Here is a 12,674-nt window from a genome sequence, read left to right on the forward strand (position 1 = left end):
GGCTAGGTTGTTGTTCTGAATTATGCTGATGACAGAAAAGGACCCTAGGACTTTGGCCCCACAGTGTATTATTAACAATCCCTATCTGCAGTGCGGCTTCACTAACTGCATTTGTTTAGCTTTTTAAAATTTTGCCTCTAGACCTTTTGGGGAAATAAAATGCTGATTTGATAAAAGAAATTCACTGTGAATTTTGGTGCAGTAGTACAGTAAGTTTTCTTTTCTATTTATCTGCTATAATGCCAGGCATTCTCAGTTTTCCCACAAGGTGCAACGGTGCAACTTAAAATCAGATAAGTGACAGTGATTTAACAGTGAACTGGGGTGTAGGTACTTCATTGTTGGTGTTCTCTTCTGAGTGCAATCTGTGCATGAAGGTGAAGCCTGAGCAGGCAGCCAGGAGCACATGGCCATAACGTGGATGCGGCGTGATTTATTGGATTGATCATTATCCAAAGAAAAGGGCCTGTGATCAGTCCCTTCAGAGAACATTGGAACTGCCATTAGCCTGTCAGGAGGATCCAAGCACCTAGCCACAGAAATGGAGTCCGGAAAGGTAATCGATTTCTTTATTTCCTTGCAGAAAACTTTACTGATCAACAAAGCCAGAAAAGTACTTATTTTCTGTAACTAGCTGGTGTGGTGGTTAAACTCATTAGAATAAAAAAGTGTACTCAGCCAAATTAATATCTTGAAGTGCAATATGTGAGCTCTTGATATTTGATATAGTACAGAGAAGAATTGATATTTTAACAAATACGTGGTTGTAAAAGGCACTGATTTACATTTGCTGTTGAAATGAAATGAAAATGAAATTAAATATGTCCACTGTTCCAACAGCATGAGTTTCAACAGCAGCTATTCTTTTTACTGGTGGATTTTAATCAACCAATGAAACAAAGTGTGTGTGCTTTCAATAAAATATGTCTATTGGCTAAATAATAATAATGGAAAATATTGTAGGGTTGCCTATACCTGATGGGATAGCTACATTTTCAAATCCAAAGCCTTTTGAACGGCAATGCTATATCCTAGTGAACATTGCATAGTGCCTGGGATATTTTTTAGACCACGGACAATTGAACATATAGCTAAATGCTTGTAAAGAGGACACCCCATTCCCGGTGCAACAGAAGAACACAGAACCAGCTATTTGCTCATTCTGTCCACCCACAGCCCCCCTAGCTAAAATCATTATCTCTGAGGCCCTGGTTAGTTACTGTACAGTATATCATATACAGTCACTGAGCACTTTATTAAGGACATCTCTACACCTACTCATTCATGTGATTATCTAATCAGCCAATTGTGTGGCAGCAGTGCAATGCATACAGTCATGTAGATACGGGTCAGGAGCTTCGGTTAGTATTCACATCAACCATTAGAATGGGTAATGTGATCTAAGTGACTGTGGACTGATTTGGTGCTAGACAGGGTGGTTTGAGTATCTCAGAGACTGCTGATCTCCTGGGATTTCCACGCACAGCAGTCTCTAGAGTTTGCAGAGAATGGTGTGGAAAATCCAAAAACATACAGTGAGCGGCAGTTTTATGGGCAGAAACGCCTTGCTAATGAGAGAGGTCTGAGGAGAACGGCCATACTGGTCAAAGCTGACAGGAAGGTAACATTAACACAAATAACCATTGATTACAACAGTGGTATGCAGAAGAGCATCACTGAACACACAACATATTAAACCTCTAAAGCTACAGCAGCAGAAGAACTTAATATGCCTAAAAAATAAGTCTAATAAATACCGAATAAAGTGCTCACTGAGTGTATACCACTATTTACATAGCTAGTTATTGGGAGCTGACCTGTAGCACAATGCTGTATCATATTCTCCATTGACAGACTTGTGTTGTGCTTGTGTCATGTAGAAGATTTCCGGAACCCTTGTGTTGGCGGTGTTCACCGTCACACTCGGGTCCTTGCAGTATGGATACAGCCTTGGTGTCATCAATGCGCCCCAGAAAGTAAGCAATCACCTGTGTAGTCACAAGAAATTTGAAAGTTATGGGGGTAGAGAATTTCAATTAGTGCATGTGCGTAAAATGTATCAGAGAATGTATAAAATGTATTTCATTGAATTTGGAATTGTATTCTCCAAGTGTAATACCATGAATTTAATTCCCAGAAGAGTAAATCTCCTGTGAAAGCACATTAGCTTTGAGAATTGTGACAGACTAAGCATATTTGATCAGTATTTGAGTTGACAAACACATAGTTGAATAATATTGAGAGTAACAGTTGTGTCAACAAATGTGCGGAGTAGCAAATGACTACTATTTTTTTTGTTACAATAGAACATGGGTATATACATGGGATTTATATTTAAATATAAGCAATACTGAGTATTCTTCAAGCATTTCCATTTGCCTTTGCTTTACAGGTTATAGAGAGGCATTATGGGCGCTCACTTGGGGTTCTCCCACAGAACCTGACTCGCTCCCTCAATACCACTGATGATGTGGAGCCACATCCTTCAGTCGTAATGTATTGGTCCCTCTCTGTGGCAATCTTCTCCATTGGTGGTGTGTTCTCTTCCTTCCTGGTGGGTTTTGTGGGAGACCTACGGGGCAGGTAAGGATGGCAGTGCCATTGTCAGAGAAGCTGAATGAGAGCTTCAAACTACTAGGACAGGGATGGCCAACCCTGGTCCTGAAGAGCTGCAGGGTGTGTTGCTGGCTTTTGTTTTCACCCCAAAATCAGCAACCAATTCAGGCCCAAGAACCAGGTGACGTGAGTTAACTGTAATCAACTGCTTTAATTGTTCGATTAACTGCTGAGTAACAACAAAAGCCAGCCCACCTTGTGGCTCTCCAGGACCAGGGCTGACCACCCCTGTTCTAGGGGAAAGACTTTACAGATTTAAGAAAGGATTTGTTGAATAGTTAATATCTTAGATACCTTGTATTGTCTGTTCACAACATGAAATAATTGTAATGGCCCAGTAGGGTGGTACATTATGTTAAACTACTTGTTTTCAAATGTAGTGGCTCACTCAACAGCAGGTAACCCCATTCTTATCCAAAAAGGGCCAGTGTGGGTGTCGGATTTTGTATTAGCCCAGCACTATGACCCCTGATTCAACAAATTAACTACTCATGGTCAGTGGAATCAAGTATCTAGCTGTGCTAATACAAAAACACACTGGCCCTTTTCGGATGAGATTGGGGACCCATGCTCTATAGTCACTATCAGCTGTCAACTGTGGCCGACGGACTTGCAGCGCACTGGCTAATTGGCCATGGCATTGCTCATGGAGGGAGAGGTTCAGTCAGTAGGATATGCCCACCTTCACCTTCAAGCCTGATTGGTTGATATAGCGTCTGCAGTGTGCCTGTGCCATCGGTAAATGTATACTCCATCAGTGCTGCCCAGTCCCGTTCCTGGAAATCAACTGTCCTGTATTTTTTTCACTCCAACCCAAACAAAGCACACCTCATTCAACAGCTAGAGATCTTGTTGAGCTGCAAATTAGGAGAATCAAGTGTGCTAAATTAACACTGAAATGAAAACCTAATGGCAGATTTCCAGGAACAGGATTGGGCAGCCCTTCCTTAGATACGATGACTGCACAGCTAAAGTGATGGACTGCAGATAACTTTTTTTTTCAATTCATTTTCAAAGCACCTGCACCATATTTTATCAGGCTAAAGACTCCCTGGGGCTTTTTTCATGTCCATTTTGGCTTTTTCAGATTTCAAGCATGAATGGTCCAATGGTAGGGGCCCTGCAAGGTCTCCAGTGAAGGCATATCATTTGTGCCTTGAGGCACTGTGTGTAGAGGCATTCAACACAATGGAATAAAGAATAGCTTATACTCTTCATCTTCTGTTCCATGTAGATTAATTACCGTTTAGCTTCTTTTTTGAACGGTCTGAGCTGAGCCCACGACATACAGTATTCAAATTATGTACATTGGTTACTGCTTTATACTTATGTATATCACCCTATGTCTAGTTATTGCTAATTGAATGTTTGATGTGGAATACAATGTACGTGTATATATTGTATAATCGATTGTACACAGTGACAGAATATTTGGTTATTTTGTTTTGCATACAACCTAAAATATGTGAACATATTTAATGCTGCCTGTTTTGTACTTCTTTGTTTCTTGTATTTTAAAGGAAGATATACATTCAGATACACAGGGAAGGGAATATACAACAGTACGTGGTTAGAACAGATGCTATGTATGTACAATAACATGGGTAGACAAGGGGATAGCAATACCAGTGTGAGAACAGTTATTTTACAATCAGAAGCACTAATCAAATGGAAAGAAATTATCAAACGTTAATGTTGAATTATGGGTGATGGTTTTATGTAGTTATATTTCATGACTAGTTTATAATGTGTGGGTAGGCCATAGGTTCACAGGGGAAGAACTGCATTAGACTGTGGTGTGCTGTATATAGCAGCCAGTGAGGGAGCGCTGACTTGGGCTTTGCCTTGGCAGGGTAAAGGGGATGCTGATGGTAAATGTGTTGGCCATTGCTGGAGGCCTGCTTATGGGCCTGGCCAGAATGGGCAAGCCTCACCTGATGGTGATCTCAGGCCGTGCCGTGATGGGATTTTACTGCGGTAAGGAGGCTCCGGACAGATTTGCACATAATTCATGAACTCTTCCCTTTATTAAAAAGTCCATGGTTGAAATTGAAATATTCCATGGTTTTCTGCTCTTAGACTTGTGAATTTAGCTTTAGTTTCCACAAGTACATCTTGCACCTTACTGTCCCAGGCCTGTCCTCTGGGCTGGTGCCCATGTACATTGGGGAGATTGCGCCCATAGAGTATCGAGGTGCATTGGGAACGTTCCACCAGCTGGCCATCGTCACGGGCATCCTAATCAGTCAGGTGAGTGCTGACAAAATCTCCCTGGATCCAACCGAAAAGGTTTGTGAGCACCATGTCTGCCTTCCTTTGAAAAGGAAAAAATTCAAGTTTCCGAATAAACCTTGTGTAATATTTATGACCGCCGATTGCATAGTACATAGGAATTCTGGGTCCAAGGTGCGTGAGTGGGTGTGTCTGAATGGATAGTGATTTTATCTGCAAGCCTTCTTCAGCCAACCCTGATTGCTCCATTTCTGTGTCGTTGTCTGCTGTCCCGAGAGGGCTGCTTGTCTGTCTCATCTTGCCAGTTGGTTGTGAGTGTGGTTTCTATGTTATGACAGTGCAGAACGGCAATGAGCAGCAAGATCGCATGACGAACTGATTTTCTTTGAGATGCCCTCAGACCGTGGTCTGTTTGCTGGGATTCACACACACACACACACACACACACACACACACACACATCATGATTGCAAATAATTTTGGTAATACTGTACATGGCTCGACAATTTTAGTGTGTGAGAACTGCTGACGGTTAAATGAAATCACATGCCTGACCACTTCTACAAAGGTTCGTTAGCATCCCACCCTCTGTCTGCACCGGGTGGATGGGCAACACTTCATCCATCAGCGATCTCCTCTTCCTGTGCATCAGGTCATCGGGCTAGACTTCCTGTTGGGCAATGACGACATGTGGCCCTTGCTGCTGGGCCTGTCCGGGGCGCCTGCCATCCTCCAGAGCCTCCTGCTGCCCCTGTGTCCCGAGAGCCCCCGCTTCCTCTACATCACACTGGGCAAAGAGGAGGAGGCCCGCAAGAGTGAGCAAGCCACCTGACCAGCGCACCCCTTCACTACCGACACACAATGGGTTAGAGAAATCGGGGGTGCTTTGCAGGAGGGATGTTGCTTCTGTGGGATGTTGTAGGTTGTATTGTATTCTGTTTCAACATTGGTTAAATGCACTCCCACAGAAGAGCAGTCCTATAGGCTTTCAATAGGTGCACCTGCAACACATTTAGACAGCAAGCCTTCTTCGGGTATGGCCGCAAACTGAAAAGGTTGCTCTCCTGTTGTTTGATATATTTTACAGAGCCCATACAGTAGGTACAGAATAATGTATTCTTCTGCACCAACTATATTGGCTCCATAAAATAGTATCAAACAGCAGGAAAACAACTTTTGCAGTCTGAGGAAGGCTTGCTGGACAGTAGAATTAATTCTACTGTATAGGCAGTATGTACATGTGAACAGTGCAGTATATAACAAAAAAAACATAAATTGGATTTTAACATGCAGCCAACTGCATGTTAGTTTCCTGCAAGGATGAACTAGTTCCATAATTGTTTATATCTCTTTACTGAACAACTTGTATTCCTGTTCTCTTTTGTTGTGGCTCCCGTTTCTTTGGTATTATCCTTTCAAGGAATACTCTCTCTCCCTCTCTCCCTCTGTGAATATCTACTGAAGCTCACTTCAGTACAATCAGTGTCCCAATGCAAACGCAGAGTAGCACTAACCTCACTCCTGAGTAGCAGTAACCATCACACTCTCTCTCTAATGATGGCCCCTGCAGGTCTGAAGAGGTTAAAGGGGGAGTACGACCCCTCCAAAGACATAGCGGGAATGCAGAAAGAGAAAGAGGAGTCCATGAAGGAGGAGCAGGTGTCCATCTTGAGCCTGGTGCGCTCCTCTTTGTACCGCCAGCAGCTCCTCGTGGCCCTGATGATGCACCTGTCCCAGCAGTTCTCTGGGATCAATGCTGTGAGGCTCCTCCCCCCTTTCATTCCGCTTCGTGTCAAAGTTAAGCCGCACTTCTATTGCCCGTGCTGTATTTGACAAAACAATAATATTTGCTTTCCTTTCGACCCCAGATATTTTACTACTCTACTGCCATCTTCAGTACGGCGGGCATCGCCCAACCAGTGTACGCAACCATTGGGGTGGGCGTCATAAACACCATTTTCACCATGGTTTCTGTGAGTACACGCTTAACATTAAAGCCAAGCTCCTGCCACCATCTTGTCACTCTCGTCGCTTAGCAACACAAACAAGCTCATCCTTTTCAGTCCATGGAGGAGGGGGGATAGGAACAAACCTGGGGTTGTTGTTACTATTACTAGAGGAGACTATATGTATTGCTTCTGAACCACTTTATCTTATTTAATTAATGAACTAATTAACTAATCTATTTATTTTCATTTTATTTAGTTAGTATTTAGTTGATAGGTAAAGTGCTCAGATAGTAATCAATATATATGGTTCTTAATTGCATCTGTGCACTTCCCAATTATGTTATCATACAAGAAAACATTGTTTTTAAGTTAAAGATGATACCAGATCTCTTATATAATTAGAATTACTTCATATAATTGAATGACTGCATCACAGTTAGCAAATTTAATGTGACATAAAGGTGATGCTACTGCATAAAAAACCTGAATAATGAAGGAATTAGCTGCTGTTGGATGAATCTTGTGTTCTGTAACTGAGGTACTCTGTAACGGGCATTTTATTGAGGATTTTCAGGACCAGTGTTGGGGTCATGCCCCTTTTAGTTCAGTCAATTGAAGAACTGAATTTAAATTAAATTCATGAATCAATGCCCTGCATGTTCTTCAAGGATATTTGAATTCATTTATTGAAATTCAGTTTATTTCCTAAATTAACTGGGTTGAAATGGAATTGAGTCCATCTCAGTTTGTTACTGAGGTTGTTTGTTGAGACATTCTGGGAGTGAGCTCTCTCTGACTGTTCTTTTACTGAGGTGTTTTGTTGAAACATTTTGTGACTGAGTGTTCTTTTACTGAGGTGTTTTGAATCGGTTATGGATACCAACTTAAAGGGATATGGGCAGCCTGTAGTGGGTGTAGCCGGGAGTGTGTTCTGTTCATGGGTAGACTGGAGACAGATCTTATCAGCTGGGCACTGTTCAAGGACAGATTTGGCTGCATAAACAGTTCTGGATAATTATAGGAGAAAGATCAGCTCACAACAGCAGCTACTGATTAACATGGGCACTGAACACCAGAACACCCAGTAATGAATATCACATCCAGAGAAACCACAATGCTGGTGTGGTGTTGGCAACCTCAATTCCTGTGGTGTTACTATTGATTAAAATAATATCAATGATAGTGTACCACAAATTACATTTGTAAGAATTTTTTTTTTGTTTCCCTGAAATCCCCAAAGCGGTACCAAAGTACATGTGAATCCCCCTGCAGCTGTGGAGTGACTCACTGTGTGCGTGTTAACATGCTCGTGTCCCCTACCTATGTCCTGGTCACCTAATGCCTGTCTGTGTGTGTGTGTGTGTGTGTGTGTGTGTGTGTGTGTGTGTGTGTGTGTGTTTCAGGTGGCGTTGGTGGACCGTGCAGGCAGACGGACATTGATTCTGATTGGATTAGCAGGGATGTGCTGCTGTGCAGTCACCATGTCTGTTGGGCTGGTCTTACTGGTACGCAAGCACCACACCTCGCTTCCTCAGCAAGCGGGATTAGAGTGGTTTCTAACTGAAACTGAAATTTGCACATTTCATTTCAGGTGCCTCGGAGGACAAGTATTTTGGTAGTACTACATGACGCCCCAGCTTTGCGTTCTTACAAAGCTGCTCAGCATGCCAATGTTTCAGTCAAAGAACACAGCAGTCGGGCTTCTGAAACACATTCATTTTTTAACACAGCAGAGCGTTTAACTTTTGATGCCAAATCTGAGGCACTTGCGAAAAGACAGTCGGTTGGACCATGATACTGTATGCTGGCTGTAAGTGGGATCTCAAATATTGTTCAAAGGCTCCTGAGTGTGCCAGCAAATCTATTGCCAGCACTGACGGCTGTAAGTTAGATCTGAACCCAGGAGAATTTCAGTAATTCCTTGCCATATTCTTCCTGCAGCCGACCTACCCCTGGATGAGCTACGTCAGCATGACGGCCATCTTCCTTTTCGTCTGCTTCTTCGAAATTGGCCCGGGGCCGATCCCATGGTTCATTGTGGCAGAGCTCTTCAGTCAGGGCCCCCGTCCGGCTGCCATCGCCCTGGCCGGCTTCTGCAACTGGAGCAGCAACTTCGTCATCGGGATGTTCTTCCCTTACATTCAGGTAAGGGGGCTCTGCTCTCAACAGGCCTTCCCTTATTAAACAAATGCTAAATAAGTAGATGCGTAACGCGTATAACATAGAAGGTGTTACTTCGCAGCGATATTACAGCACACACAATCTCTTCCACTTGTGGATTCTTATGAGTCCATTGCTCTTACAATTAACACTGCATTGCATTCTCTCTATCTCTCTCTCGCAGGCTCTGTGTGGAAGCTATGTCTTTATCATCTTCGCTGGGTTCCTGTTCGGTTTCACCATCTTCACATACTGCCGTGTCCCTGAGACCAAGGGCAAGACTTTCGCACAGATTGCGGCTGACTTCCACGACCGACCACCTCCTGTTCCTAGTGCTGCCACAGAGCTGGAGCACCTGAAGTCTGCCACAGATGCTTGAAGACTATTACAACCATGAGGCAGCGCTGCTTTTCATAGCTAGACTCGTCTGTTACAACTTTGCCAGTGTTCATTTCAATAACCCTTTCTGAATCTTTCATCAATTATCAGTTCGACAAAGGATAGCGATTGCATCATTTGAATTCTTTGAATTCTTAATGACAGTATCCAAATCTTGGTCCACCAGCTCATGGATTTCGGAGTCAAGAAGACATGCCGGTTGGTTGTATGTGTTTCAAAAGTGTGCTTGAGTCTGCCCATTCAAATTAAAGGAGGATGTAGCATTGGGACATGCCTATAATTGCCATTGGACATTCCAAATTGCGAAAAATAATAAATGGGATTATGGGTAGTTACCAAAATATTTAAAGGCATATTTTTGATGTTTTGTGTATAGACATTGATGTAGCTTGTACATGGTATGTTAATGTTTATTTCTGTTTCTGTAGGCTATTTACATTAACCTTGCTGTGGAATATCACCTCTAGTCTGCTGTCCATAAATATTTCTCTGTATCAATAAAAAATGTTAAGTATTATTTCATTTTTTAATATCAATATTAAGTCATTCAAAGTTAAGGAACTGCCCCCTTAAACATAATAACTGGTTCTATAACCCAATTACACTTCAGCTCACGGACAGATGATTGGACATTCTCCTTCAAATCACCACCATGATGGTGACTGTTGATGACTGTTAGTACTGTATGCCAAATACATTATTTGCCTTACGCCAGACATAATGGGACCCATCCATCCATCCATCCATTATCTGAACCCGCTTATCCTGAACAGGGTCGCAGGGGGGCTGGAGCCTATCCCAGCATACATTGGGCGAAAGGCAGGAATACACCCTGGACAGGTCGCCAGTCCATCACAGGGCACACACACCATTCACTCACACACTCATACCTATGGCCAATTTAGACTCTCCAATCAGCCTAACATGCATGTCTTTGGACTGTGGGAGGAAACCGGAGTACCCGGAGGAAACCCACGCAGACACGGGGAGAACATGCAAACTCCGCACAGAGAGGCCCCGGCCAACGGGGATTCGAACCCAGGACCTCCTTGCTGTGAGGCGGCAGTGCTACCCACTGCACCATCCATGCCGCCGCCCATGTCATCCAAAATGTTCCACATGTTCCACATGTTTTTCTGAGCTGTGTTTTCCATTCTCCCATGAATCCTATTTTAGCACTCTTTCTTATTGTGGAGTCATGAACACTGACCTTAGCTGAGGCTAGAGAGAATTGTGATTCCTGGATGAGTTGTCGCTGCACCCTTGGAGAATTTTTTGGGAAGTCATCTCCATTTGGAGAATTGTTCTTACTGTGGTGTTCTTGGTGGAGTCCCTGAGACCTATAAATGGCTTTGGAGTGGGCTAGTCAGAAGCTTTATTTTGAACCCAACAGATGCTGCTTGGAATGCTTGGAAACCTACAAATTTGTCTGAATTAAAGCATTTCTTCAAAGAAGAAATAAAAATCCTCCATAGTGTTGTGATATGAACTTATATGAAGCATTTGGTTGTAATTATTTCTGCTAAAGGTGGTGCAACTAGGTCACATGGATGATATGGATGTTTGATAACTTTATTCGAATCACATCACATTGTGTCTAAAGATCTGAAACAATTCAGTGACCAATATGCAAAACAGAGGAAATACGGAAGGGTGCAAATACTTTTTCATGGAACTGTATGTCTGTTTCACAATTTATCTTTCTGCAACGCATGTTGGGTTGAACTAGCAATGAATTCAGAGGTGATGCATTGTCTCCCATCATGGAACAATAAGCTATTTGGAAAGATTTAAAGGGGCAATCAGAATATAAATTGGTAATAAAAGGAAAAGCCCATGCAAGTGCAGTTTTAAATGTTATGTTTACCCTCCAATCAGATTATTTTTGGTTGTTTTTTTATCTTTCTTTTTTTTAAATAATACTTTTTTCTGAATTCTTACTGAAGGGATGTTCACAGTTTCTCCTGCTATGAATCTGCTGCTGAAGTATTCTGGAATATTTAGTGCAGAGGAAAATAAGGATATCAGTATATTTCATAATATTTGGGCTACTTAATGATCCATAATAAAGTTGTTGTTTTTTTATCCTAAAATGTGTGTGCACTTACATAAACTAAACATACATTTTAATTTGCACAATCATTTCAAAACATTTTATGAATTTTGACTGGAACAATTAACTGAGTTTTCTCAGTTGAAAGCACGACTTGAACAGGTGTGTGTTAATTTTTAACTAAGACAAAATTGCATGTTCATCAACTAGGCACTCAAATTCCATGTCTAAAAAGGCAGCAGTGTGTTATTAACGTTAATGGGAGCACCTTATGTCAACTTGAGTTTTACTTCCATTTGAACTGACACTGTGGTAAGATGGTACAAAACAAAAATAGTTTAGAGTAACAGAACCTGTACAAAATAAGTACAGAATTAAATATAATTTAAATAGTTACATATGCAGTGAGTGTGTGATAATATCGACAGTGACACAGTTTTTGTTGTTTTTGGATCAGTAATCCATCATACTGGATTTGAGACAATGAAAAATTGAATCTTTCCAATTGCTTATGTTTACCCCATTGTTTCCTTTTCTTGCATTCTTTCCTCGCTTCTGACTTCACCCATCAGAGAAAGCAAGGAAAGGATGTGAGGGCAGAGGAATCAAGAAAATTTGACTTAGGCAAATGGAATGTCCTTACTCTTTCAAATGTCAATTTGAAGCCTTGTCAATTACAAACATGGCATGTGGATCCACAGGTCCATCATTTTAAGTATGTCAAGTATTCCAAAAAGATATTCCTCCAAAGGCTGTGCTTGTGTTTCCTTGGTCAATAATTCTTTGGGAGCCTCCTAGCTCCTTCACAGAACATTTGCAATTTGGAATAATTGGAATGTTCTTAAAGATAGCAGACCTTTATCTATTTCTGGGTCAGGCGAGTTAAAGTGCAGACTGTCTCTGACTTTCATTTGAGGTATGCATCCATATCAGGTAATTACAGCCTTCTTTATGCTTCTCCATTTTAGGGGACCGAAAGTAATTGGACAAATTAATATAATCATAAATATAGTCATCACATTTAGTACATGGTTGCAAATATTTTGCATGCAATGACTGCCTGAACTCTGCAACACATAGACATCACCAGATACTGGGTATCATCCCTGGTAATGCTCTGCCTGACCTGAATAGCCATCTTCAGCTGCTGTTTGTTTCAGGGGATTATTGCCTTCAGAGTTGTCTTAAGCAAGTGAAATTCATGTTCAGTTGGATCCAGGTTGGATGATTGATTTGGTCAGCCAAGAACTAAGGCTTGACGATTT

The 12,674-nt window shown here is 41.9% G+C and overlaps 1 protein-coding gene across 2 annotated transcripts; it reads left to right on the forward strand.

Annotated features, from left to right (window-relative positions):
* Positions 1 to 98: 98 nt before the first annotated feature.
* slc2a2 (solute carrier family 2 member 2) lies at positions 99 to 9,873 on the forward strand. Of its 2 annotated transcripts, XM_061241533.1 has the most exons (12): positions 111 to 209; positions 378 to 556; positions 1,881 to 1,976; positions 2,393 to 2,583; positions 4,469 to 4,593; positions 4,751 to 4,866; positions 5,501 to 5,663; positions 6,419 to 6,606; positions 6,717 to 6,821; positions 8,201 to 8,302; positions 8,739 to 8,942; positions 9,142 to 9,873. In XM_061241533.1, the coding sequence occupies exons 2-12, from the start codon at positions 542 to 544 to the stop codon at positions 9,334 to 9,336; spliced, it is 1,500 nt and encodes a 499-aa protein (XP_061097517.1). In that variant the 5' UTR covers positions 111 to 209; positions 378 to 541; the 3' UTR covers positions 9,337 to 9,873. The 2 variants fall into 2 exon arrangements, with proteins under 2 accessions (XP_061097516.1, XP_061097517.1); XM_061241532.1 differs by having other exon boundaries at positions 99 to 556.
* Positions 9,874 to 12,674: the final 2,801 nt, after the last annotated feature.

The sequence above is a fragment of the Conger conger genome, chromosome 5, assembly GCF_963514075.1.
Source record: "Conger conger chromosome 5, fConCon1.1, whole genome shotgun sequence".
NCBI classification, from domain to species: domain Eukaryota; kingdom Metazoa; phylum Chordata; class Actinopteri; order Anguilliformes; family Congridae; genus Conger; species Conger conger.